The sequence below is a fragment of the Zosterops lateralis genome, assembly GCF_965231275.1.
Source record: "Zosterops lateralis genome assembly, chromosome: 33".
NCBI classification, from domain to species: domain Eukaryota; kingdom Metazoa; phylum Chordata; class Aves; order Passeriformes; family Zosteropidae; genus Zosterops; species Zosterops lateralis.
The window spans coordinates 4,200,925-4,228,921 of NC_139793.1; the positions used below are offsets into that span (position 1 = coordinate 4,200,925).

General features: G+C 63.8%; 1 protein-coding gene across 1 annotated transcript; it reads right to left on the reverse strand.

Moving 5' to 3' along the window:
* Positions 1–368: 368 nt before the first annotated feature.
* On the reverse strand, positions 369–27,993 carry LOC310921220 (spectrin beta chain, non-erythrocytic 2-like; the record flags this gene model as incomplete). The annotated part of the gene is made up of 36 exons (XM_083881330.1): positions 369–614; positions 691–733; positions 1,180–1,353; positions 1,928–2,076; positions 2,164–2,239; positions 2,425–2,585; positions 3,299–3,495; positions 4,060–4,327; positions 4,423–4,561; positions 5,271–5,515; positions 6,136–6,510; positions 7,278–7,482; positions 8,379–8,509; positions 9,480–9,734; positions 10,344–10,433; positions 11,000–11,224; positions 11,847–12,110; positions 13,417–13,563; positions 13,694–13,784; positions 14,590–14,792; positions 14,876–15,632; positions 16,139–16,276; positions 17,507–18,053; positions 18,260–18,721; positions 19,331–19,484; positions 19,564–19,866; positions 20,631–20,789; positions 21,150–21,267; positions 21,911–22,098; positions 22,970–23,082; positions 23,323–23,438; positions 24,249–24,329; positions 24,751–24,842; positions 25,392–25,565; positions 26,543–26,691; positions 27,831–27,993. The coding sequence occupies 36 exons, from the start codon at positions 27,991–27,993 to the stop codon at positions 393–395; spliced, it is 7,374 nt and encodes a 2,457-aa protein (XP_083737456.1). The 3' UTR covers positions 369–392.
* Positions 27,994–27,997: the final 4 nt, after the last annotated feature.

The following is a 27,997-nucleotide window of genomic DNA, read 5'->3' on the forward strand; positions in this document are numbered from 1 at the left end:
TCCCTTCTCTTCCCTTCCCTTCCCTTCCCTTCCCTTCCCTTCCCTTCCCTTCCCTTCCCTTCCCTTCCCACCCCAATCCCACCCACCCGTGAATCCCACCCTCATCCCACCTCCACCCACACTCAATTCCAATTTGCATCCCAACCCCGCCCCAATTCACATCCCAACCCTTCCCAGTCCCCCCCAGTCCCTCCCAGTCCCCCCAGTCCCCCCAGTCCCCCCAGTCCCGCTCCCCAGCACACTCAGACCTCCCATCTCAGTCTCCAATCACTTTATTGGGGTGGGTCAATCATCGGGGACATCACCGGGACAGGGGAGGGGACACTCAGCCCCCCATGGGCCCCCCCCCCCCCCCACCGTGTCCCTCCGTCGGCTGCGGGACCCCCAAATTTCTATTTGTTCTTCTTGAAGAAGCTGAAGCGTTTCTCCCTCTCCTTGGCCTCGCGGGGCCGGGGGGCTCCATCGGCGGGCGGGGGCACCGGGGGGAGGCTCAGAGCCCTCGACATCCCCTTGGGGGGACCCCCGGGGACCCCCGAGATCTCCCGGGCCCCCCCCGGGCCCAGCGCGGCCCCGGCGGCGGCTTCGATGCCCCGGAGCCAGAGGGCCATGTCGGCCTGGGGGGGACATTGGGGACATTGGGGACATCCAGGGGACATCCAGGGACATCCAGGGGACAGGGGGGGGTCTCACCTCGTCCTTAGCCTGGAACAGGAATTCCTTCCCATCGCTCAGCCTGGGGGGGGGGGGGGCGGGATCAGCCACAGGGACCCCCCAACCCCTTCCTGCCCCCGTCATGTCCCTTTATTTCTCCCCATTTTTACCCATTTCCCGGCACATCCGCCACATTATTCCCACTTTTTTTCTCCCTTTTCCCTCCATTTTTTCCCCATTTCCCCACATTTTTTCTCCCACTTCCCACCCCTCATTCTCCCCTTATTTTTCCCCATCTCCTTCCCATTTTACCCCCATTTTCCTTTGCATTTTTCCCCCATTTCCCCCATGTCTCCCCACTTTCCCCCTGTTTTCCTCCAATCTTCCTCCACATTTCCCCCATCTCCTTCCCATTTTTTGCCCATTTCCCCCCCATTCTCCCCCAAACTCCTCCCACATCTCCCCCTCTTTTTCCCCCAATTTTTCCCCATTTCTCTCCTCATTTTCCCCCATTATTTTCCCCCGTACCCCAGCCTGAAGACGTGTTTCCGTTTGCGGTAGGCGGTGGCGGGGTGGCAGCGGGCCCCGCGCAGGGGGGTGGGGGGCTCGCCGTGGTACGGGACCCCCGCGCCCGCCCCCCGCGCGTCCTTGAACACGCTCAGGGACCCCCCCCGGAGCACGCAGTACAGGCTCTGCCAGGACCTGGGGGGTCGGGGGGGTCAGGGGGGGTCTCTGAGCCCACCCAACACAGCCCCGGCTCTGCCAGGACCTGGGGGGTCAGGGGGGTCAGGAGGGGGTCTCTGAGCCCACCCAACACTACCAGGACCTGGGGGGTCAGGGGGGTCATGGAGGGGTCTCTGAGCCCACCCACACCCCAGGACACACCCCAGTCACTGCCAGGACCTGGAGGCCGTTGGGACTTTAAGGGAGGGGTGTGGTGCTTTGTGGGCGTGGCCAGAGAAGGGCGGGGTTATGGGGGCGGGGCTATGGTACCCATATAAGGCTGGGTATGGGGGTGTGTCTGAGGAGGCGTGGTCTGTTGTACAGGGGGCGTGGCCTGTGTGGGAACGTGAAAAGGGGCGTGGCCATGAATGGGGTGTCCCCAAGGCCGGGCGGTGTCTCCAGAGTGTCCCCAGGGTGTCCCCAGGGTGTCCCCAAGGCCGGGCCGTGTCCCCAGAGTGTGTCCCAGGGCGTGTCCCCAAGGCCAGGTGGTCTCCCCAGGGGTGTCCCCAAGGTCGGGGGGTGTCCCCAAGGTGTCCCCAGGCTGTCCCCAGACCTGTTGGTGGCTCTCTTGCCGGGCGCCTCCAGCTCCTGTTTTCGGCACAGCCCCCCCTCGAGGGTCTCGGGCGGGGGGGGGGCGCGGGGGGGCAGCGTGGCCGCCACCCCCCCCTGGCCGGGCCCCCCCTCCTGCGCCCCTTTGGGGACCTGGGGAGGGGGACAGGGGTCAGGGGGGGTCCCATAGAGGGGTCTGGGGGTGTCCCCCCGCATTCCGGGGGTCGGGGGGGGGCTCACCTGGCCCGCGGCGCTGTCGGGGCGGATCCCGTTGAGGGTCGGGGGCTCCGGGGGGCGGCTCTGGGGGGTGGGGACCCTGGGGGGGGGTGGGGACACAGGGGACACCCCCCTGTCACTGCCAGAACCCCTTCCCTATATCCAACAGCCCCCTCCCCGAGCCCCCCTGTCCCCCCAACCCCCCCTACACCCGGGGGTCGCCCAAACCCCCCAAACCTCAATATTCCCCCTAAATTCCGCCCCCCCCGCCTCGCCCCCCCTCACCTCTGCCCCTCCCCGCCCCCTCCCCCGTCCTGGCTCTCGGGGGGCACCACCGGGGGGGTCCCCCCCACTTCAGCCGGGGCCGGGGGGGGCTCGGGGGGCTGCAGCTTCCTCGCCTTCTCCTCCTCCTCCTCCTGGCGCCGCCGCCGCTCCTTCTCCTCCAGCTGGGGGGGGTGGGGAGGGGTCAGGGACACCCCCGTGATGGGGGGGACACAGGGGGACCCCCCTCCAGGGCATGGAGGTGACACAGGGACCCTCAGCCCCCTCCCATGCTGTGTCCCCTGGTGTCACTGTGACTCCAGTGCCCCCCCTTGTCCTTGTCCCCCTTCCTGTGTCCCCTTTTTCCCCTTGTATTCCCCTCCCCATTTCCCTCCATTGCCCCCTCCCCATTTCCCCCCACGTCCCTAATGTCCCCATGTCCCTCTCCCTATTTCCCTTCATTCCTCCCCATTTACCCCCATGTCCTCCCACCCATTTCCCCCCCATTCCCCCTCATTCCTCCCTTGTCCTCCCATGTCCCCAATGTCCCCATGACCCTCTCCCCATTTCCCCACATTTTTTCCCCATGTCCCCCCATGTCCCCCCCATGTCCCCATGTCCCCCCATGTCCCTGGGATCCCCATGTCCCCCCCATGTCCCCCCATGTCCCTGTGTCCCTCTCCCCATTTTTCCCCCATTTCCCCCCCATTTTTCCCCCCATTTTTCCCCATGTCCCTGGGATCCCCATATCCCCCCATGTCCCCCCATGTCCCCACGTCCCCCCCATGTCCCCCTATGTCCCCCTATGTCCCCCCGTGTCCCCACCGTGTCCCCCCATGTCCCCCCATGTCCCCCCATGTCCCCCCATGTCCCCCCCATGTCCCCCCCATGTCCCCACCGTGGTGAGGCGGCTCAGGGCAGCGAATCTCTCGTCCCAGGCGGCCGCGGCCTTTTGGAAGCTCTGGTGGCGTTTGAGGAGGGTCTCGGCCTCGGCCAGGCTGGAGCCCAGCTCGGGGGCGCGGGCCAGGGGCTCCCTGCTGGCCAGCCAGGCCTCGGCCGTGGCCGCGTCGCGCCCGAACACCAGCACCTCCAGCACTGGGGACACGGGGACGGTCACTGGGGGGACCCGGGGGGCAGGGACACCCCTGAGACACCCCCGAGCCACTCCCAGGCACTGAGAGGGGACAGGGACACCCCTGAGACACCCCTGGGCATTGAGAGGGGACACCAGGGACAGGGACACCACTGAACCACCCCTGAGTGACCCCTGAGCCACCCTGGGCACTGAGAGGGGACAGGGACACCCCTGAGACACCCTGAGCCATCCCTGAGCCACCCTCGGGCACTGAGAGGGGACACCAAGGGGTAGGGACACCCCTCTGTCACCCCTGAGCCACCTCTGAGCCACCCCCGGGCACGGAGAGGGGACACCAGGGGACAAGGACATCTCTGAGCCACCCCTGTGCCACCCCTGGGCACTGAGAGGGGACACAGGGACCCCCCTGAGCCACCTCTGACCCCCCTTTTAGAGGGACACAGGACGCAGGGACCCCCCTCCTCGCACCTTCTGGGTGGGGGCAGCACCTAAGCCCAGCACAGGGGACATGAAGGGGACACAGAGAGGGGACACAGGGGACACATGGCCCCCCCAGTCCTCACCAGTCTGCAGCCACTCCAGCTTGTCCTGCCAGCGCTCCCCAATGTCCCTGCGGCGCTCCTGGAGCTCGGCCAGCTCCTGGGACAGCTGGGGGGACACGGGACAGCCATGGGGACAAAGATGGGGACACACTGATAGAGACACAGGGACGAGGGACAGGATGGGGACAGAGATAGAGGGGTGGGGTTGGGACAGAGGGACATGAGGGGACATGGAGTGAGGACAGCACCGTGGAGACCAGGATTTGGATGAGGGATGCAGGGCTGGGGACTCAGGGATAGTGACAATGGTGGAGATGAGGACAGGGTGACAGGGTGACAGGTGGACACGGGGACAGGGTGACAGGGTGACAGGCGTGTCCCCACCTTGTCGGCGTCGTGGTGGCCCCGTTGCAGCAGCGCAGTGGCCGCGGCCACACAGGCCCCAAAGGAGCCCTCGCGGGCCTCCAGCTCCGCCCGCAGCCCCTGGTGCTGCTGGATCAGCAGCTCGGCCGCGGTGACATCCCTGGAGGGGACACGGGGACACTGGGGTCACCACGGGGACACTTGGGGTCATCACTGTGACACTGGGGGTCACCATGGGGACATCCTGGCTCCACCTGGGCACAGGGTGGCCACGGTCACAGCCCCATGCTGAGGTCACTGCAGTGTCCCTGGGGTGTCCTTGAGATGTCCCCATGACCTCGTGATGTTCCCATGCCCTCGTGTCCTCCCATATCCCTGCAGTGTCCCCACATCCCAGGACTGTCCCTGTGGTGTCCCCATAGTCACTGTGTGTCCCCACATCCCCATGTGTCTCCACGTCCCTGTGTCCTGCAGTGTCCCCATGTTCCTCTGTGTCCCTGTGTGTCTCAATGTCCCCCAATGTCCCTCAATGTCCCATGTCCCCCCATGTCCCTGCGGTGTCCCCATGTCCCAGTGATGTTCCCACCTCCACACAGTGTCCCTTTGTCCCTCTGTGAATCCAGTGTCCCCATGTCTTTCTGTGTCCCTGTGTGTCCCCGTGTCCCCAAATGTCCCGTGTCCCTGCTGTGCCCCCATAGTCACTGTGTGTCCCCATGTCCCCAAATGTCCTGTGTCCCCGTGTCCCCATGTCTCGGTGATGCTCCCACCTCCACACAGTGTCCCCGTGTCCCCCCAAGTCCCCACAGTGTCCTCATGTCCCTGTGTGTCCCCATGTCCCTGCAGTGTCCCTGTGTCCCCCCATGTCCCACCTGGGCCTCTCTCGGGCCTGCAGCTGCAGGTGCATCCCGTCCATCCAGAGGCGCAGGTCGCGGGCGGCGCGGAGGAAGCGGAACTGCTCCACGGTGTCCCCGAGCAGGCGGCGGCGGCGCTGGCAGCGCCCGCGGAGCTCGGCCCAGGCCGCGGCCACGGCACCTTCCTGAGCCCGCAGCTCCTCGGCCCGCGGGCCCGCGTACGCCGCGGCCAGACGGCCCGCAGCCTCCTGCACGGCTGTTACCTGGGGACAGGTGTGACAGGTGTGACAGATGGCCCGCAGCCTCCTGGACAGCTGTCACCTGGGGACAGGTGTGATAGGCGTGACAGGTGTGATATGGGACAGGTGTGACAGACAGCCCGCAGCCTCCTGGACGGCTGTCACCTGGGGACAGGTGTGACAGGTGTGACATGGGACAAGTGTGACAGGGAGCCTGCAGCCTCCTGGACAGCTGTTCACCTGGGGACCGGTGGGATGGGTGACATATCCCACTCACAGCCACCTCCTGCACCGCAGCATGTCTCTTACCTGCCCCTTACCTGTCTCTTGCTATCTGTCACTGTCCTCTCACCTGTCCCTAATCCCCTCACTTGTCCCCGTCTCCTCATGTCTCCCTGTCCCCATTCCCTCACCTATTCCCTCACCTCTCCCTATTCCCTCACCTGTCCCCTTCCTCTCAACTCTCCTCATCCCTTCACCTGTCCTGTCCCTCACTTGTCCCACCCCATACCTCTCCCCATCCCCTCACCTGTCCCACCCCTCACCTGTCCCACCCCTCACCTGTCCCATCCCTCACCTGTCCCACCCCATACCTCTCCCCATCCCCTCACCTGTCCCACCCCTCACCTGTCCCATCCCCTCACCTGCGCGCTCAGGGCCTGCACGTCGTGCTCGAAGGCCCGGTGCTGCCTCTCCAGCCCCTCAGCCGCCCGCAGGTCCCGGCCCAGCTCCTCGGGCACCTGCCGGGCTTTGTCGCGGAGCTGGGCCAGCACCTGGCGGGCGTCGCGGCGGAAGCGCTGCAGGTCGTGGGCGGCCGCCAGCTCCTGGGCCCGGGTGGCCACCAGCTCCAGCAGCTCGGCCCAGGCCTCGTTGAGCCCCGCTTGCCACTGGGCCACGGCCGCGCGCTCGGGGTGGCCCCCGGCGATCAGCGCCGCCGCCGCCGCGTTGGCCGCGTCCACCCGCTCCTGGCCCAGCCCGCCCGTGTCCCGGGAGAACTCGCGGAATTTGTCACGGAGGAGCTGCGGGGACAGGGGGGACACAGGGGGTTAGGGGGTCAGGGGGACACAGGGGGTCAGGGGGGGCACCGGGGGTCAGGATGAGGTTCATGGGGACAGGGGGACACAGGGGGTTATGGGGTCAGGGGGACACAGGGGGTTAGGGGGGGTTATGGGGTCAGGGGGACATAGGGAGTGAGGGGGACATGGGACATACCGGGGTCGGGGGGGCTAATGGGGGCAGGGGGACATGGGGAGCCAGGGGGACATGTTGGGGTCAGGGAGGTTCGCAGGGACAGGGGGACACGGGGAGTCAGGAGGGGTCAGGGGGACACACTGGGGTCAGGGGGGGCTCATGAGGACAGGGGGACACAGGGAGTGAGGGGGACATGGGACATGCAAGGGCCAGGGGGACACGGGACACACCGGGGTCAGGGGGGGCTCATGGGGACAGGGGGACACGGGGGATCAGGGAAATATGGGACAGGAGGGGTCAGGAGTTGCTCCTGGTGACAGGGGACATTCCCAGGGACAGGGGGACACAGGGTGTCAGAGGGACACAGGACATGGAGGGTCAGGGGGACACGGAGTCAAGGGGACATGGAGAGTCAGGGGGCTCATGGTGACAGGGGACACTCCCAGGGACATGCCGGGGTCAGGGGCCTCTCCCGGGGCCAGGGGACACAAGGACCCACCCAGTGTCAAGAGACCACCTGGCACTGAGGTGACACAGGGACTCCTCAGTGTCACAGCGCTCGTGTCCCCCTTGTGTCCCCTCAGTGTCCCCTCACCGTGACGTGCTCAAAGTCCTGTCCCAGCTCTCGGGACGCCGCCACCACCTCCCGCTCCGAGATCCACTGCTCCAGGTCGTCGAGGTCCCTGCGCAGCTGGCACAGGCGGTGGTGGCCCTGCAGGGTGGCCCTGCGCTCCCCGGCCAGGTGACACAGCCCCGCGTACAGGCGCTGCACCTGAGCCGCGCGGGCACGGAGACGGTCACTGCGGGGACAGGGACAGCGGGGTCACCAGGGGGACAAGGGACAGGGACAGCAGTGTCACCCCGGGGACATGGGGACAGGGACAGCGGGGTCACCAGGGGGACAAGGGACAGGGACAGCGGGGTCACCAGGGGGACAAGGGACAGGGACAGCGGGGTCACCAGGGGGATATGGGGACAGGGGGGTCACCAGGGGGACAAGGGACATGGGGACAGGGACAGAGGGGTCACCAGGAGATACGGGGACAGGGGACAGCGGGGTCACCAGGGGACACAGGGACAGAGGGGTCACCAGGGGACACAGGGACATCAGGGACAAGGGACAGGGACAGCGGGGTCACCAGGGGGACAGGGGACAGTGAGGTCACCAGGGGATATGGGGACATCAGGGACAGGGGGACAGGGGACAGCAGTGTCACCCCGGGGACATGGGGACAGGGACAGCGGGGTCACCAGGGGACATGGGGACAGGGGACACGGGACAGCGGGGTCACCCGGGGATATGGGGACATGGGGACAGTGGTGTCACCACGGGGACATGGGGACGGGGATAGCGGGGTCACCATGGGGATATGGGAACATCAGGGACAAGGGACAGGGGTGTCACCACGGGGACAGCAGTGTCACCCTGGGGACATGGGGACAGGGGACAGCGGTGTCACCACGGGGACATGAGGACAGGGGACAGTGGGGTCACCCAGGGGGACAGCAGTGTTACCCCGGGGACACTGGGGACAGGCGACAGCGGTGTCACCAAGGGACATGGGGACAGTGGTGTCAGGGAACTCAGGGACATCAGAAGACACCCAACAACAGACATGGGCACAGGGCACAGAGGCCCCTCGGGGGACAGCGGGCACGGGGACAGGGCTGTGGGGTGTCCCCGCGCTGTCCCCACCCGTCGGGGTGGCCGCTGGCCGCCATGGCCCGGCCCTGCTCCGCCAGCAGCTCCACGGCACCGCCGTAATCCCGCAGCTCCTGCTCCAGCCCCAGGTGCCGGCTCAGCATGGCCTGGGCGCCCGGCTCGTCCTGGGGACACCGGGGGGGTCACAGGGGTGGACACACCCCATAGACACCCCCCACACCCCATAGACACCCCCCTCTCACCCCACAGACACACCCCACACCCCACAGACAAACCCCACACCCCATAGACACACCCCACACCCCACAGACACACCCCACACCCCACAGACACACCCCAACCCTGGACGGTCCTTTGGGTGCCTCTGATCCCTCCAGGTCACTCACAGAGCCCCTCACAAATCCCCTCTAATCCTTCCTGACCCCTATCGGTCCTCTATTGGCCCCCCATGGACCCCCCTCAGACCCCTCAGAGACACCCCATGGAAACCCCACAGACCCCCATAGACCCCCAGACCCCTCACAGACCTCTCAGATCCCCCTCTGACCCCCACAGACCCCTCCCCACAGCCCCTCTGACTCCCTGTCACATTCCCTGCTCCCCCTCTGGCCCCCCAGAGACCCCTCCAGACCCCCCTAGACCTCCCAGACTCCCCATAGACCATTCTCAATCCCCCTGAACCCATCATAGACCCCCCAGACCTCCCCAAACACGCCAACAGACCCTTCCCAATCCCCCTTAACCCATCTTAGACTCCCACAGACCCCCCAGACCCTCCCAAACTCCCCATAGACCCTTCTCAATCCCCCTGAACCCATCATAGACCCCCCAGACCTCCCCAAACACACCAACAGACCCTTCCCAATCCCTCTGAACCCATCACAGACCCCCCATAGACCCCCCAAAACACCCCAACAGACCCTTTCCAATCTCCTTTAAGCCACCACAAACCTGCCCAAACCCCTCCGCACAACCCCTCTGACCCCCTCTCCCCTTCCCCACCCCCCTTGAACCCCCCCAAACCCCCCAAACCCCCTCCCCATCACCCCCCCACACCCACCCCAAACAAAGCCGGGGGTGACACCGCTGTCCCCAAGGCTGGGATGGGGGATGTCACCAGCCCCTGTCGCCCACCTTGGCCTTGTCCTGGGCCAGCATGTGCAGCTCCCTCTCGCCCAGCCAGGCCTCGGCGGCCGCCGCGTCCCGCAGGAAGCGCTGGGCGGCCAAAGCGGCCTCGAGGCGCCGCTGCCTCCGCGCCGCCTGAGCCCGCAGCTCCTTCCAGGCTTCCCGCAGAGCCGGGACCCCCCCGGGGACCCCCGAGCCGGGGACCCCCCGCTCCAGCAGCTCCGTCACCCGGCGCTCGCGGCCCTGCAGCTCCTTCTGCAGAGTCTGAGAGGGGCATGTGGGGTCAAAAATGGGGTTTGGAGGGGAAATTGGGGGGTTTGGGAGGGATTTATGGGGGTCTACGGGGGTGTTTATGGGTCTATGGGGGGAATTGGGGGGGGGGCTAGGGAGTCTATGGGGCAGTTTATGGGTCTATGGGGGAAATTAGGGGGTCTGGGAGGGATTTATGGAGGGGCTGGGGGTTTATTGGGGTGTTTATGGGGGTTTATGGGTCCATGGGGGGAATTTTGGGGGGGTTTAGGGGGCAGTTTATGGTGGGTCTATGGGTCCATGGTGAAAAGTCTGGGGTCTAGGGGGGCAGTGGGGATGTTTATGGGGGTTTATGGGTCCATGGGGGGAATCTATGGGGCAGTTTATGGGGGGTCTGTGGGTCCATGGTGGAAAGTCTGGGGTCTTGGGGGTCTAGGGGGGAGCTTATGGGGGAAATTGGGGGTCAGTGGGGGGTCTGTGGGGGATCTATGGGGGACCTGGGGGATGAGGCAGAAAACCCGTGGCGGGGTCTAAGGGAGGGACATCTATGGGACCTCCCTGGGTGGGGGGGTCTGTGGGGTCACAGGGGACACGGGGGGACATTTGGGGACCCTCTAGAGCCACCTCATTCTTCTGGAGCAGCAGCTGCACCGAGGGCAGATCCTTCCCGTGGTCCGTGGACGTGGCCAGGGCCTGGCGCTCCTGCACCCACAGCTGGGGACAGGGGACATCGGGGTCACCAGGGGACAGGGGGACATCAGGGTCACCAAGGGACACAGGGGGACATTGGGGTCACCAGGGGACACAGGGGGACATTGGGGGCATTGGGGTCATCGAGGGACATGAGGACATCAGGGTCACCAGGGGACATCAGGGTCAACAGGGGACATCGGGGTCACCAGGGTCACCGAGGGACATGGGGGACTTTGGGGTCACTGGGGACACAAGGGGACATTGGGGTCACTGGGGTCACTGGGGACACAAGGGGACATTGGGGTCACTGGGGTCACTGGGGACACGGGGGGACATTGGGGTCACCGAAGGACACGGGGGGACATTGGGGTCACTGGGGTCACCGAGGGACACGGGGGGACATTGGGGTCAACAGGGGACATTGGGGTCAACAGGGTCACCAAGGGACACAGAGGGACATTGAGGTCATTGAGGTCATTGAGGTCATTGGGGTCATTGGGGTCATTGGGGGTCATTGGGGGGCTGTCAGGGCCGGGGATTGAGGCCCCCCAGGGGTCAGTGACAGCCCCAGGGGTTCCCCCACTCACCAGCTCGTCCTCCAGGTCCCTGCGGAACTGGTGCAGCTCCCTGGCGGCCGCCAGGCTCCGGCCGCGCTCCCGCAGCGGCTCCTGCAGCTCCCGGAACTGCTGCTCCAGCTCCCGGACCTGCTCCTGCACCCCCGCGCTCCGGGGGTGCCCCGGGCTGAGCCCCCCGGCCTGAGCCCGCAGCGCCCCCACCTCCTGCTCCCGCAGCGCCGCCTGAGTCTCCAGCAGCTGCGGGGGTCGGGGGGTCAGGGAGCCCCGGGGGAGCCCCAAAATCTGCACCCTAAAACCTGCACCCCCAAATCTGCACCCCAAAACCGGAACCAGCACCCCCAAATCTGCACCCTAAAACCTGAACCCCCAAATCTGCACCCCAAAACCTGCACCCCCAAATCTGCACCCCAAAACCTGAACCTGCATCCCCAAAACTGCACCCCAAAACCTGAACCCCAAAACCTGAACCCAAATCCTGCATTACAAACCTGCACCCAAAACCTGAGCACCCTAAACCCTGAGTACCCCAAACCTGCATCCCTGACCCACCCCAAACCCCACACCCCTGAACCTTCAGTTGAACCCTGCACCCCAAACCTTCACCCCAAAACCTGGGTATCCCAAACCTGCATCCCAAATCCACCCCGAAATCTGAGCACTCCAAAACCTGGGTGTCCCAAACCTGAGTATCCCAAACCTGCATCCCAGACCCACCCCAAACCTTCACCCAAACCCCATACCCCCAAACCTTCACTGCAAAACCTGAGTATCCCAAACCTGCATCCCAGACCCACCCCAAACCATCACCCCACCCCTCACACCCTCCCCCATCTCCCCCCTTTCCCCGTGTCCCCCTGACCTGGTGGCGGGTGAGCAGGACCCCGACGCTGGTCAGGTCCTGGCCGCAGTGTCCGGAGCGGAGCTGGGCTCGGACCCCGGCCAGCCACGAGCGCAGCGCGGCGCAGGCCTGGGCGCAGCTCTCGGCGCGCGCGGCCTCGGCCAGACCCCGGCCCTTGGCGGCCGCCGCCGCCTCCACCTGCGCCCACAGCGCCCGCAGCTCCTGCCGGGGACCGGTCACTTGTCCGGCCAGCGCCGGCCGAGCCCGCGCCAGCTGCTCCCCGTCCTGCGGGACACGGGAGTGACCACGGGGGGTTACGGGGGGAGACCTGGAATTGTTGTGGTTAGAGCCAAAAAGTCATGGGATGGTCGTTTGTCAAGGTTGGACCCGTGGGGTTGTGGAATTGTTGAGGTTGGACATGCGGGGTCATGGAATCATTGAAATTGGACCCATGGAAACATCAATGTTGGACCCCAAAAAATCACAGGATGGTCATTTTTTAAGGTTGGACCCGTGGGATTGTGGAATTGTTGAAGTTGGACACCTCAGCAATTGGGGTGGGGTCATGGAATAATTGAAATTGGACCCATAGAAACATCAATGTTGGACCCCAAAAAATCATGGGATGGTTGTTTGTCAAGGTTGGACCTGTGGGATTGTGCAATTGTTGAGGTTGGACATGTGGGGTCATGGAATCATTGAAACTGGATTCTGGAACTGTCGCAGTCAGACCCAAAAAGTCATGGGATGGTCGTTTGTCAAGGTTGGATCCCTGGGGTTGTGGAATTGCTGGGGTTGGACACGCGAGGTCATGGAAACATTGAAATTGGACCCATGGAAACATCAGTGTTGGACCCCAAAAAATCATGGGATGGTTATTTTTGAAGGTTAGACCCATGGGATTGTGGAATTGTTGAGGTTGGGCCCATTTAGGTGTGGGATTGTGAAAGTTGGACATGGAATGATTGAAACTGGACCGTGGAACTGTCTTGGTTGGACCCAAAACATCATGGGATGGTCATTTTTCAGGGTTGGACCCGTTTAGGTCTGGGAACATGAAAGTTGACACATGGATCATGGAATGATTGAAATTGGACCCATGGAAACATCAGTGTTGGACCCAAAACATCATGGGATGGTCATTTTTTAAGGTTGGACCCGTGGGATTGTGGAATTGTTGAGGTTGGACACGCAAGGTCATGGAAACATTGAAATTGGACCCATGGAAACATCAAGGTTGGGCCCAAAAAAATCATGGAATTGTCAGTGTCGGGCACAAGGGATTCTTGAGGTGGATGCACTGAGTTGTGGGATGATGAAGGCTGGGCCCATGGACCCGTGGAATGGTGAAGTTTGGACCCATGGAATGGTGAGATCATTGAAACTGCACCCGTGGAATCACAGAATTATTGAGGCTGGACCCGTAGAATCATTGAGATTGGACCCGTGGAATCCTGGACTCACCGAGGTCGGACCCACAGAATTTTGTGACTCAATTTCCCCCCTCCATTATCCCACCTTTCCCAAGGGCTGCCCCTTCCCAGATCCCATTTTCCCTCTGTTTTTCCCCCCGTTTTCCCCCCGTTCCCACCTTCTCCAGGGCCTCCAGCCAGCCGCGGTTGGCGGCGAGCTCGGCAGCAAAGGCCTGGTGCTTCTGCCACTTCCCCTGCAGGTCCCGAGTGCCCTCGTAGGACACGTCCCGGGCCACCGGCAGCTTCTCGTTCAGCCACAGCGTCAGCTGGGAATGGGAACAGGATCAGGGACTCTTCCCACAATCCCAGCCCAGTTCTCATCTTCATCCCAGCCCCGTTTTAACCCCTGATCTCCATCCCAATCCCATCCCAGCCCCAATCCCGGTCCTGTCTCACCTCCTGCCCGTCCTGCAGGAATTTCTGCAGCTCCCAGTTATCCCTCAGCCGCCCCAGCAGCTCCTGGGCCGATTCCCGGATCTTCTGGTGCCTGTGGCAGGGCCAGGGAGGGTGAGAGACCCCATTCCCAGGGGATGGGATGGGATGGGATGGGATGGGATGGGATGGGATGGGGTGGGATGGGATGGGATGGGAGGGGATGGGATGGGATGGGAGGGGATGGGAGGGGATGGGAGGGGATTGGGATGGGATGGGATGGGGTGGGATGGGATGGGATGGGATGGGATGGGAGGGGATGGGATGGGAGGGGATTGGGATGGGATGGGATGGGGTGGGATGGGATGGGATGGGATGGGATGGGAGGGGATTGGGATGGGAGGGGATGGGAGGGGATGGGATGGGAGGGGATTGGGATGGGATGGGATGGGATGGGATGGGATGGGAGGGGATTGGGATGGGAGGGGATGGGATGGGATGGGATGGGATGGGATGGATGGGATGGGATGGGATGGGATGGGATGGGATGGGATGGGATGGGAGGGGAGGGGATGGGATGGGATGGGATGGGAGGGGAGGGGATGGGATGGGATGGGATGGGATGGGATGGGATGGGATGGGATGGGATGGGAGGGGAGGGGATGGGATGGGATGGGATGGGATGGGATGGGATGGGATGGGATGGGATGGGATGGGATGGGATGGGATGGGATGGGATGGGATGGGATGGGAGGGGACTGGGATGGGATGGGAGGGGATGGGATGGGAGGGGATGGGATGGGAGGGGATGGGATGGGATGGGGTGGGATGGGATGGGATGGGGTGGGATGGGAGGGGACTGGGATGGGATGGGATGGGATGGGAGGGGACTGGGATGGGGCTGGGGCGGGTCCCCTCACCTGCTCTCCACCGACTCCACCGTCTCCCGCACCTTTTCCGCGTGCACCCCGCCCTCGTCCAGCAGTTTCCTCCCGGTGTCCGTGAGCGCCCGGACCCGCTCTGCCCCGGCGTCCAGCGCGGCCAGGAACTCCTCCAGCCTCCTGACGGCCGCCTCGGCCCCCGGCACCGTGCCCGGCATCTCCGTGTGTGCCAGGGCGTGCTCCTGCAGGCCGGGATCAGGATCAGGATCGGGATCAGCCCCGGGATGACACCGGAGCCCCGGATTTCCCCCCAGCTCCACCTCACCTGCTTCCCCAGCGTCCCCTCCACCTGTTTGGCGTCCCGCAGGAAGACGTGGAAAGCGACAGCCTGAGCCAGGAGCCTCTGCCTCTTCTCCCACACCCGTCCCAGCTCTTCCCAGTCGGCGTCCAGCGTTTCCAGGCGCTGGAGCAGCGCCGGGCTCTGCGCGTCCGTCTGTCCGCGGCTCAGCTCCGTGCCGGCGGCGCGGGCGCTCCGGTAATCGGCGCCGTAGTGCGAGATCTCGGTGCGGAGACTCTCGTGCTGCCGCAGGGAGCCCTCGGCCTCGGCCAGGGACGCGGGGACATCCTTGGAGCCCGCGGCCGCCCGTGTGCGGCTCAGCCAGGCCTGGAGCGCCGCCAGGTCCCGCAGGAAGCCCTGCAGGCGCCGCTGCAGCCCCAGGGACTCCTGGCGGCTCCGGTGGCAGCTCCGCAGCGCGTCCCACTCGTCCTGCAGCCCCGCCAGCCCCTGGCGGATCTCGGCCGCTCTCTCGGGCTGTTCCCCCTGCAGCTTCTCGCCCTCGGCCCGCAGCTCCCGCAGTTTGCCCTGGATGGCGTCCAGGTCGCGGCCCATCCCCGAGAGTTTCCCCTGCAGCGCCGTGATCCCGGCCAGGTCCCGGCCCAGGCCCCGCGTGGCCTCGATCGCCGCCGTCTTTTCCCGCATCCAGCCCCGCGTCTCGTGGCATTCCAGGCGGAAATTGTGGATGTTCAGGGCCGCGGTCAGGGCCAGCTTCTTGCGCTCCGTCAGTGCTCGGAACCGCTCCCACCTGGCACGGGAGGGATCGGGGCAGGGTGGGACAGAGCTGGGAGAGCCCCGGGCTGAAAAATCCACCCCTGGAGTGTCCCGGGCTGAAAAATCCACCCCTGGAGTGTCCCGGGCTGAAAAATCCACCCCTGGAGTGTCCCGGGCTGAAAAATCCACCCCTGGAGTGTCCCGGGCTGAAAAATCCATCCCTGGAGTGTCCCGGGCTGGGGAATCCACCCCTGGAGTGTCCCGGGCTGAAAAATCCATCCCTGGAGTGTCCCGGGCTGAAAAATCCACCCCTGGAGTGTCCCGGGCTGAAAAATCCACCCCTGGAGTGTCCCGGGCTGAAAAATCCACCCCTGGAGTGTCCCAGTGTGGGGAATCCACCCCTGGAGTGTCCCAGTCGGGAGAATTCATCCCTTTCCAAAACATCCCGGCCCAGAAAACCCCTCCCTGCATCCCTGGAGCATCCCTGAGCGCCTGGAAAACCCATCCCAGCCCCAATTCCCGCGGGGAATGAAGCCCGACCTGTCCCGGAGCTGCTCCCAGGTGTCCCGGGCGCTGTCCCGGGTCCTGTCCCCGGATCTCTGCAGCTCCTGGGTCACTCTGCCCACCGAGGCCACGCGGGCTGCCAGCGCCGCCAGCTCCGGCTCCAGCGTCTCGAACCTGCGGGGGCGCCGGGAGTGACCGGGAATATCGGGAATATCGGGAATTCCGAGCTGGAACTGGGAGTTCAGGGAACATTGGAAACTCCAGCAAAGCTGTGCCAGAGGTGGGGATGCCATAAATCCTGGGAGTAGCACAAGTTTTGGGAATACTGAGCTGGAGGTGGGAATTTGGGGAATTTTTGGGAGTGCTGGGAATACAGTGATGGAGGTGGGAATTTTGGGAGCACTGGGAATATTGGGAGTACCAAAAGTTCTGGCAATACTGAGCTGGAGGTGGGAATTTAGGGAATTTTGGGAGCGCTGGGAATACGGGTTAGAGATGGGAATTTTTAGGAATTTTGGGAGTGCTGGGAATCCTGTGCGAGTACCACAAGTTCTGGGAATACTGAGCTGGAGGTGGGAATTTAGGGAATTTTGGAGTGCTGGGAATATGGTGTTGGAGATGGGAATTTTTGGGAATTTTGGGAGCACTGGGAATCCTGGGAGTACCACAAGTTCTGGCAATACTGAGCTGGAAGTGGGAATTTAGGGAGCACTGGGAATATGGTGTTAGAGACGGGAATTTTTGGGAATTTTGGAGTGCTGGGAATACTGAGTTGGAGGTGGGAATTTTGGGAGAGCAGGGAATACAGTGTTGGAGGTGGGAATTTAGGGAATTTTGGGAGTGCTGGGAATATGGTGATGGAGGTGGGAATTTTGGGAGCACTGAGAATCCTGGGAGTACCACAAGTTTTGGGAATACTGAGCTGGAGGTGGGAATTTGGGGAATTTTGGGAGTGCTGGGAATATGGTGTTAGAGATGGGAATTTTTGGGAATTTGGGAGTGCTGGGAATATGATGATGGAGGTGGGAATTTTAGGAGCACTGGGAATCCTGGGAGTAGCACAAGTTCTGGGAATACTGAGCTGGAGGTGGGAATTTTGGGAGAGCAGGGAATACAGTGTTGGAGGTGGGAATTTTGGGAGTATCTCAGGTCAAGGTGAGAATTCAGAGAGCGCAGGGAACGCTGTGTTGGAAGTGAAAATTCTGGGAACACACTGGGAATGTTGTGGTGAAAGCAGGAATTCAGGGAACGCTGGGAATAACGGGAATAAAAAAAGAAACTGAGGAAAAACGGGGAATAACGGGGTGATCCCGTGTATTCTTGGGGGGGGGGAATCACAGTGGGAGCAACTGCAGCACCCCAAAACTTCCGAGGATAATTCTGGGATTCCCAGCGAGCTCTCACCGCTGCTGCACCACCTCCAGGTCCTCGATGCGCTCGGGGATTTCCATGGAGAGCAGCCACTGCTCCCTCTCCGCCACCCAGAGGGCGCAGGCATCGGCCTCGCTGCGCGCCGCGAACAATCCCAGCGCGTCCCGCAGCTCCAGGCGCCGCAGCTCCGCCCGCTGCTCCAGCTCCCGCAGCCGCCGCTCCAGCTCCTCCAGCCGCCCCGCCAGCCCCGGCAGCACCTCGGGGGGCTCGGTGGGGTCCCCGGGCAGGGATTGTTCCCGCAGCGCCGCCAGAGCCGCTCCGCGCTGCCGCAGCTCGTCCTGCAGCTCCCGCAGCCTCCTCTCCAGCATCCCCGCCGATCTCTCGTCGTGACCCAGCTCCGGGCCGGCCAAACGCCGGGCGGCGGCCGCCAGCCACGCCTCGGCCTCGGCAGCCTCGGAGTCCAGCTGGAATCGCCCCGCGGCCGCCCGGAGCCGCCGCTCCCGCTGCCCGGCCAGAGCCGGCAGGGCCGCCCAGAGACACTCCAGCTCCCGGAGCCGGCGGGACACGGCGGCTGCGGGCTCTGGGGGAGGGGGAGAGGGCTCTGGGGGTCCTTCTGGGGGTCTCACAAAGGGTTCTGGGGGTCTCACAAAGGGTTTTGTGGAGCTGTCGGGGCGGTCTGAGGGGGCGGTGGTGGGTGATGAGAGTCCCGCGGTGGGTCCTGGGGTGGATTCCGGGGGTCCTGTGTGGGATTCTGGGGATTTGTGGTGGGTTCTGAGGGTTTTGAGCCTCCCATCGGTCCCGGGGTGGTTTCCGTGGGTCCCGGGGTGGTTTCCGTGGATCCCGGGGTGGTTTCCGTGGGTCCCGGGGTGGTTTCCGTGGGTCCCGGGGTGGTTTCCGTGGATCCCTCGGTCCCCTCGGGCTCTCCCTGCACCAGCAATTCCCGGCCCCGCTCCAGGAGCTGCTCCAGCGGCCCCGCCCGCGTCCCCAGCGCCCCCCGGATGGCTTCGAGCTGGCTCAGCATCCTCAGGGCTCCCGGCAGGTCCCGGCCCAGCTCCGGGCAGCGCAGGAGCCGCTCCTGTTCTCTCATCCAGGCCTCCTCCTCTCCTGCATCCCACAGGAACTTCCAGAGGCGCCGGGAGCGCTCCAGCCGCAGGCGCCGCTGGGCCGAGAGCGATGACAATCCCCGGTAGCGGAGCTCCAGAGCCGCCACCCGCGCCCGGAGCTGCTCCGGGGGGCACGGCCGGTACCCTGGGGGGCACAGGAGGGGTCGGGTTTGGGTCTGGAACCCCCAGGGTGCAGAGTTTGGGGATGAGATAATTTTTGAGGGTTGGCGGGGTTTGGGATTTAGGGATGTCAAGGGTTTTGGGAGATCCTGAGTTTGGGGGTCCTGAGGGATTTGGAGGTGACAGAGTTCAGGGATTTGGTGTTTTGGGGGTTTCAGTTTTTGGGGTTCATTTTGGGGTTGGGTAGGTCCCAGTTTGGGGCTCTCAGGCGGTTTGGGGTCCTGGGTTTGGGGGTCCTGGGGGATTTGGAGGTTCAGGGTTCAGGGATCTGGTGTTGGTTTGGGGTCTCAGTTTTTGGGGGTCCATTTTGGGGTTGGGTAGGTCCCAGTTTGGGGCTCTCAGGTGTGTTGGGGTCCTGGGATTTGGGAAATCCTGAGTTTGGGGGTCTTGGAGGTTCAGGGTTCAGGGATTTGGTGTTTTGGGGGTTTCAGTTTTTGGGGGTCCATTTTGGGGTTGGGTAGATCCCAGTTTGGGGCTCTCAGGTGGGTTGGGGTCTCGGGATTTGAGCATCCCTGGGTTTGGGGGGTTCCAGGGCATCCCGGGGGTCCCAATTTTGGGGAGGGGGGTCACTCACCGTCCCCCTCCCCCAGGAAACGCTCGGCCTGAGCCCCCACACTCCGAACCCTCTCGGCCTGAGCCGCCACGTCCCCCTCGACCAGGGCGTGGATCTGCAGCAGATCATCCACCTGGCTCAGGTGCTGCCCGAAATCCCGCGACTGCAGCCGCACCTGGGGACACCGGGAGGGGTCACCGGAGGGTGGGGGGGTCCCACAAGAGGATCCCACCCCCCAAAAACCCCCTCCCCACCTCCATCTCCTCCATCCAGCCCATCAGGTGCTCCAGGTCCCGCAGGAGCCGCTGCAGCTCCAGGTGCGCCCGGAGCCGCTCCCGCCTCGCCGCCACCTGAGCCCGCAGCGCCTCCCACAGCGCCACCACGTGGTCGCGCCGTGTCGCGATAGCGCCCATGTCGTGATAGCGCTCGGCCTCCAGCTCGGCCGCCACGGCGGTGACGGCGCGGACGCGGCTCCCGTAGGCGGCGATGTCGCTCTCGATGGCCTCGTGCTTGCGCAGAGCCGCCTCGACGCCCCCCAGGGACCCCCCGAAATTGTCCTGGGGAGGGGGGAAAAGGGATTTCAGGGGATGGAGACACCCCAGGGACCCGCCCGGAATTGTCCTGGGGGGGAAAAAAGGGGGTGAGGGGTTGGTGATAATCCAGGGACTCCCCTGGAATCGTCCTGGGGAGGGGAAAAGGGGTGTGAGGGGTTGGGGACACCCCGGAATTGTCCTGGGGTGACCAGGGGGTTGGGGACATTCCAGGGACCCCCCGAAATTGTCCTGGGGAGGGGGAAAAGGGGGTATGAAGGGTTGGGGACACTCCAGAGACCCCTCAGAAATTGTCCTGGGCGAGGAAAAGGAAGGTGAGGGGTTGGGGACACTCCAGGGACCCCCTCGAAATTGTCCTGGCAGGGGGGAAAGGGTCATGAAGAGGTTGGGGACACTTCAGGGACATCCCAGAAATTGTCCTGGGAAGGGGAAACGGACGTGAGAGTTTGGAGACACCCCCTGGAATTGTCCTGGGGGTGGAAAAAGGGGCGTGAGGGGTTGGGGACACTCCAGGGACGCCCCTCCAGAATTGTCATGGGGTGGGAGAGGGGGGAGACACTCCAGGGACCCCCCCAAATTTTCCTGGAGAGGAAAAAAAGGGGGATGAGGGGTGACAAAGGAGGGGGACACATCCCGAAGGTGAGGACAAGGAGGAGTCCCCTGTGGTGGGGGCAGTTCCAGGGTCACCCACCAGGCTGTGGGGACTGGGGGTTGGTTTGGGGTCCTGGGGGGGGCCTCAGGGGTCTCTGGGCGGGGGGTCCCGGTGTCACCTGTGCCACCAGGCGCTGGTTGTCCCCCAGCCAGGTCTCCCTGAGGGCGGCCTTGCGGTGGAACCGCGCCGCCAGCTGCTCCAGGTGCTGCTGCCGGAGCAGCTCCGAGCGCAGCGCCAGCTCCCGGCCGTGCTCCGCCTTCTCCAGCCGCTCCCAGGCCTGCGGGGACAGCTCGGTCACCGGGGACACCGGGGACACCTGGCACCTGTCATACCTGTCACCTGGGGCACCTGTCACATCTGTCACCTGGGGCACCTGGGGACACCTGGGGGACCTTTCACTTTGGGCACCTGGCACACCTGGGGCACCTGGCACACCTGGGGCACCTGGCACTTGTGTTACTGTGTCCCTTTCCGTCTCCCCAGTGTGTTCCCCCCCATCTCTGTCACCCTCCTGGTGTCCCCCTGTCACTGTCACCCTGTTGATGTCGGCGCTGTGGGTCCCTGTGTCCCCCTGATGTGTCCCCCACATGTCCCCAGTGTCCCCCCCCGTGTCCCCAGTGTCCCCTGTCACTGTCACCCTGTTGATGTCGGTGCTGTGGGTCCCCTCCCGTGGCACGAACTGTCTCTGGTTGTTGGCGCGGAGGCGGCTCCGGAGCGAGAACAGCAGCACCTCCAGGGACCCCTTGTCCTCAAACCTGCCAGGGGGACACCACAAAATTCACCAGGGGACCCCAAATCCACCCAGGGGACCCAAAAATATACTGGGGGGACCCTGAAACCCACCCTGAGCCCCAGGGATGCCCCAACACCCGTCAGAGGGAACCTGAAACCCACTGGGCAGACCCCAAACCTCATTTGGAGGCCCCAAAACACCTCTTGGAGACCCCAAGTCACACTGGGCAGCCCCCAAACCCCACTGGGGGGACCCCAAACCTCCTTTGATGGCCCCAAACCCCACTGGGCAGTCCCCAAACCCCACTGGGCAGTCCCCCAAATCCCCTTTGATGCCCCCAAACCCCACTGGGGGATCCCAAACCCCACTGGGGGGATCCCAAACCCCCTTTGATGCCCCCCATACCCCCTTTGATGGCCCCAAACCCCACTGGGGAGCCCTCAACCCCCCTTTGATGCCTCCAAACCCCATTGGGGAGCCCCAAACCCCACTGGGCAGCCCTCAAACTCCATTGGGGAGCCTCTAAACCCCACTAGGGAGCCCCCTAACCCCTCTTGGAGCCCCCAAACCCCACTGGGGAGCCCCCAAACCCCCTTTGTGCCCCCCAAACCCCCTTTGTGCCCCTCAAACCCCCTCTGAGCCCCCCAAACCCCATGAACTCTCACCGTGGGGGTTTCTCGGTGGTGCGGTAGGCGCTGAAGGCCTGGAGCTGCCCCTGCAGGCCGGGGATGCCGCGGGGCAGGCGCCGGTCCGTGAGGAGCAGCAGCGAGCGCTGGATCCAGCCCAGCAGCTCGGCCGCCTGCGCCTCGTACCGGCCGGCCAGGCCCTCGGCCTCGCGCGCCGCCTCCAGCACCTGGGGATGGGGGGTTTGGGGGTCTGGGTGTCTGTGCTCACAGCTGTCTGTCTGTCCGTCCATCTGTCCGTCCATCCATCCTTACATGTCTATCCATTCATCCATCCATCCTCAGATCCATCATCTGTCCATCCATCCTCACATCTGTCCATCCATCCATCATCCGTTTGTCCGTCCATTCATCCATTCATCCATCTCCTATCCATCCATCCATCCATCCATCCATCCTCAGATCTGTCCATCCATCCATCCATCCTCAGATCTGTCCATCCATCCATCCATCCATCCATGCTCACATCCACCCACCCATCTGTCCATCTGTTCATCCCTTATCCGCGTGTCCCTCCATTCTCACATCTGTCATCCATTCCTCCATCCATCCACCCCTTGTCGACCTGTCCATCTTTCCATCCATCCATCTCTTGTCCATCCATCCTTCCAGACTCTCATCTGTCCGTCTGTCCATCCACCTGTCCATCCATCCGTCCATCCATCCACCCCCCTTCTTCTCTGTCCCTTTCTGATCAATCCATCCCTCTGTCCATCTGCCACCCATCCCTCTGTCCACCCCCCACCCGTCCCTCTGTCCATCTCCCATCTGTCCCTCTGTCCATCTCCCATCTGTCCCTCCCTCTCCCCCCGCCCATTCCCACGGATTCTGTCCAGCCCCCACCCCCCCGACACCATCTGTCCATTGTCTGTCTGTCCATCTGTCCATCATCCGTCCGGCCATCCACCGTCCATCTGTCCATCCCTTCCTCCCCCTGTTCCCTTTCCATCCACCTGTGTGTCCATCCCTGTGTCCCCCTGTCCCGTGTCCACCCCATGTCCATCTGTCCACCCCTGTGTCCACCCTGTGTCCACTCCAGACCTTCCCGACACGTTTTCCCTCCACGGCCAGCGCCTTCATCCTGGAGAAGTGATGGTAGAGTGCGGCCACGTAGGTCAGCACTGACCGCTCGTCCGGCTGCTCCACGGCCACATCTGGGGGTCAGGGGGGGTCAGAGACCCAAATCCCCCCAAATCCACCCCCAAATCCCCCCAAGGACCCCCAAATCCACCCCCTGGGAGCCCCAAACCCCCCTCACTGCCCCTCAGCACTGACCGCTCGTCCGGCCGCTCCACGGCCACATCTGGGGGTCATGGAGGGGTCAGAGCCCCAAATCCACCCCCAAATCCACCCAGAGACCCCCAGTTCCCCCCCAGCCCACCCCCATCCCTCACCCTCGGGGTCCAGCAGCCGAGTGACCCCCAGCTCCCGCTCGGCCACGGCGAAGGCGCTTTGCAGGTTGTGGAGGGCGTTGGCTCCGCGCAGGGACCCCACGTCCAGCAGCTCCGGCCTGGGGGCGACCGGACGGCTGACCACTGACCCATGGCCACTGACCCACTGACCACTGACCCACCGTCACTGAGCACTGACCCTGACCACTGACCCAGTGACCACTGACCCACGGTCACTGAGCACTGACCCACTGATCATGACCCACTGACCCATGGCCACTGACCACTGACCCACTGACCCTGACCACTGACCCAGTGACCACTGACCCAGTGACCACTGAGCACTGACCCACTGACCACTGACCCAGGGTCACCGAGCACTGATCCACTGACCCTGACCACTGACCCACTGACCCCTGACCCAGGGTCACTGACCACTGACCCACTGACCCTGACCACTGACCCAGTGACCACTGACCCAGGGTCACTGAGCACTGACCCACTGACCACTGACCCAGAACCACTGACCCCTGACCCTCTGACCACTCACCCCTGACCCACAGCCATTGACCCAGAGCCACTGACCACTCACTCCTGACCCACTGACCCCTGACTTGTGACCCACTGACCACTCACCCTGCCCCACAGCACCCCACAGCCACTGACCACTGACCCAGACCCATTAACTCTGACCCAGACCCACAGCACCCCATAACTACTGACCATTGACCCTTGACCCACCACCCCTGCCCCTAACCTCCCATCCCCAGCCCCCTGCCCCACAGCAGGACCCCTGCCCCATAACCCCCAAACCTGACCCTACAGTCCCCTGCCCCATAGCAGGACCCTGTCCCACAGCAGGACCCCCTGCCCCATAACCCCCAGCCCCCTGCCCCACAGCAGGACCCCCTGCCCCACAGCCCCCGCACCGGTGCCGGTGGATGAGGGCACAGAAGGCCAGCCCGTCCCTCCAGCTCGTGGTGAAGTTCTGCACGTTCACATTGGGGTACCTGGGTGGGAGGGGGGGAGAAGGTCAGAGACCCCCGAGACCCCCTGGGAACCCCCCCCAGACCCTGCAGGTCCCTCCTGAGTCCCCTCAGGGACCACTCAGAGCCCCCCCAAAGCCCCATAGAGCCCCCAGGACCCTCCTGAGCCACATCAAGACCACCCAGAACCACCCCCAGACTCTACCAGGACCCCCAGACCCATTTAGGATCCCCCCTGAGACCCCCAGCACCCCCATACTCCTTCAGGATCCCCCCAGACCCCTCAGGACTCACCCTAGACCCCCTCACCCCACAGTTTTCATCTGGCACCAGCCTCACAGAGTCCCCCAGGATCCCCCCTGAGCCCTTCTAGGACCCCCCAGGACACTCCAAACCCTCCAGGACCCCCCTGGGACCCTCTAAGACCCCTCTGGGACCCCCTCACCCTGCAGTTTTCATCTGGCACCAGGCCAGCAGCGCGTCCTTGGCCGATTTCCTCTCCTTCGTGTCCCCAGTCTCCACACTGATGTCCTGGATCTGGGGTGGGGGGCCCAAAAACGGGATCAGGGACCCCCAAATTGGGGTATGGAACCCCTCAAAATGGGTGCAAGTCTCCCGTGGTGGGGTCAGGACCCCCAAAAAATGGGGTCTGGGACCTTCCTGGGGGGGTCAGGATCCCCAAAAGCGGGTGCAAGATCCCCAAAAAGGAACCTATAGAAGGTCTGGGGTGTTCTATGACCAAACCCAGACCCCCAGGGTGGGTTCAGGACCCCCTGAAATGACCCCAAACACCCCAGGGCAGGTCCAGGCTGGGCACAGACACCCCAGGGTGGGTTCAGGACCCCCCAAAATGACCCCAGGGTAGGTCCAGGATGACCCCAGACACCCCAAGGGGGTTCTAGGACAGGTACAAACACCCCAGGGTGGGTCCAGAATGACCTCAAACACCCCAGGGCAGGTCCAAGACAGGCACAAACACCCCAGGGTGGGTTCAGAACCCCCCAAAATCACCCCAGGGCGGGTCCCAGCCCCTTGCCCCGCCCCATTCCCCACCCCAGGGTTGCTGATCCCGGCTCGGGGCCCCACCTGGAAGCGCAGGATGATGGTCCAGACCAGCCCCAGGGTGAGGCGGGGGTTGCCATCCACGATGTCGTGCGAGCCCACGTTCTCCAGGTGCACCCGCTGCTCCCGCAGGAAGCGCAGGGCCTTCTCCACGTTCTCCAGGCAGTGGATCCGCATCCGGCCCCGCGTGGGGCGGGGCTGGGCCGGGGGGGACAGTCAGAGACCCCCCCCGGGCCGGGGGGAACAGTCAGAGACCCCCCCCGGGCCGGGGGGAAGAGTCAGAGACCCCCCCCGAACCCGGCAGGGGGAGATGGGGCTGGGGGGGGGGGTGAGGGAATGGGGGTTTGGAGGGAAAAAATGGGGTGGGAGGTGGGGGAATTGGGGTTTGGAAGGGGAAAAATGGGGTGGGGGGGTGTGGAATTGGGGTTTGGGGCAAATGGGGGGTGCGGGAATTGGGGTTTGGGGGAGGAAAAGTGGAGTTTGGATGGGGGAAAAGGGGTGGGGGGTGTGGAAATTGGGGTTTGGAGGGGGAAAAATGAGGTGACGGGGTGGGAATTGGGGTTTGGGGGTGTCTGGGGGGTAGTGGAAAGAGGGGTTGGGGGTTTGGGGGGGCACAGAAAGGGGATTTGGGGGAAAAAGAGGAGTGGGCGGGGTAGCAAGGGGGTTTTGAGGGGGTTTTGGGGCCCGGGGAGGGGTTTTGGGGGGGGTCTAGGGGGCCCCAGGTCACAGAATTTGGGGTTTGAGGCAAATGGGAGAGAGGCAGAGGGGCCTGGGGGTCACAGATAGGAGGATTTGGGGGTCTGGGGGTGTCCTGAGGGGGGTTCAGAAGGGTCTGGGGGTCCCCATGAAAGGTGTCCCAAATTTGGGGAGGGGTCTCACTCACCAGAGTCTCCCCTGAGGGCAGCTGAGGTGGGGGGAGAAGGAGGGGGTCCCTTTTCGGGGGTCCCCATAGGGATTTCCCTATTTTGGGAGGGATTTCCCCTTTGAGAGGGGGATTTCCCCTTTGAGGGGGGTGTCCTCAATTTGGGGAGGGGTCCCACTCACCAGGGTCTCTCCCCAGAGCCCCTGGAGCAGCCGGGGGGGAAGGAGGGGGTCCCCATAGGAATTCCCTATTTTGGGGGGGGGGGTTCCTCTTTGAGGGGGGTGTCCCCAATTTGGGGAGGGGTCCCACTCACCAGGGTCTCCCCCGAGAGCCCCTCCAGCAGGCGCAGCAGGAGCCGCCCGTCCCTCAGGTCGCTGTAAAGGTCCCCCAGGTGGGACCCCCCGGCCAGGTGAGAATTCACCCACTTGGTGAAGGTTTTCTTCTGCACGGCCTCGCGCTCGTCTGGGGGGGCCGGGGGGTCAGAGACCCCCAAAACATCCCCCAAATCCCCCTAAAACACCCCCCAGAACCCCCCAGATCACCAAAATCTGCCCCAGACCACAAATATCCCACCCAAAGACCCCAAATCCCATCCTCCTCTTCTTTCTGCACAGCCTCAAGCTCATCTGGGGGGGTCAGAGACCCCCAAAACAACCCCAAAACCCCCTAAAGACCCCCCTAAACCACCCCAGACCACCCAAATCCCACCCAAAGACCCCAAATCCCACTCAAAGACCCCCCATATCCCCCTTCTGCACATCCACAGCCTCATCTGGGGGGGGCACAGGGGGGTTCAGAGACCCCCAAATCTCCCTAAAACCTCCTTGACCACCCAAATCTCCCCCAAAGCCCCCAAATCTCCCCCAAACCTCCCCAAGACCCCCCAAATCTCCCCCAAAACCCACCCAGAGACCTCTCAATTCCACCCCCACCCCATATCCCCCTCCTGAGAGGAAAAAGGGGGAGTCGGGGGGGGTCAGAGACCCCCAAAACCACCCCCAAACCTTCCCCCAAAGCCCCCCAGGCGTCTGAGCCCCCCGAGGGGGGTCTCGGGGGGGGATCCCCCTGCACCAGCCGGTGCTGGATTAACACTAAGAGGATTTGGGGGGGGCTGGGGGGGTCTTTGAGGGGGTCCTGAGGGGGGTTTGGGGGTCCTGGGGAGTTTTGGGGGGTCGAGGGAATGTCCTTGAGGAATTTGGGGGCGATTCAAGGGGGTTTGGGAGGGGAAATTTGGGGAGTTTCCCCCGTTTTTTCACTGTGTATCCCAAATTTTCAGGTTTTTTTCACCATTTTTTGGGGTTTCTCCGGATTTTTTAGGGATCACTCCCACATTTTGGGGTTCCCCTATTCCCGTTTTTGGGGTCTCCCCATATTTTTGGGGTGTTTCCTCCTCTTTTTTTTGGAGTTTTCCACCTGTTTTGGGTGGTTTTTTCTCTCCATTTTTGTGGTTTCCCCCCCATTTTTCCCCTTTTTCCCCCCATTTTTTCCCCTTTACCCCCCATTTTTCCCCCCTTCCTTCCCCCCCCATTTTTCCCATTTCCCCCTCCCCATTTCGGTGGTCTCTCCTCTCCCCCCTCCCCATTTTCGGGGGTCTCCGGTACCTGCCAGGGCTTTGATCCGGGAGCGCTCGAAGCTCCGGGCGGACCCTTCCTCTTCCTCCTCCTCCTCCTCCTCCTCCTCGGGGGTCGCGGCCCCCTCCCCCTCCCAGCGGGGGTCGCTGAACCGCGGAAGCTCCAGGGGGTCGTAGGGGGGAGGGGACAACATGGTG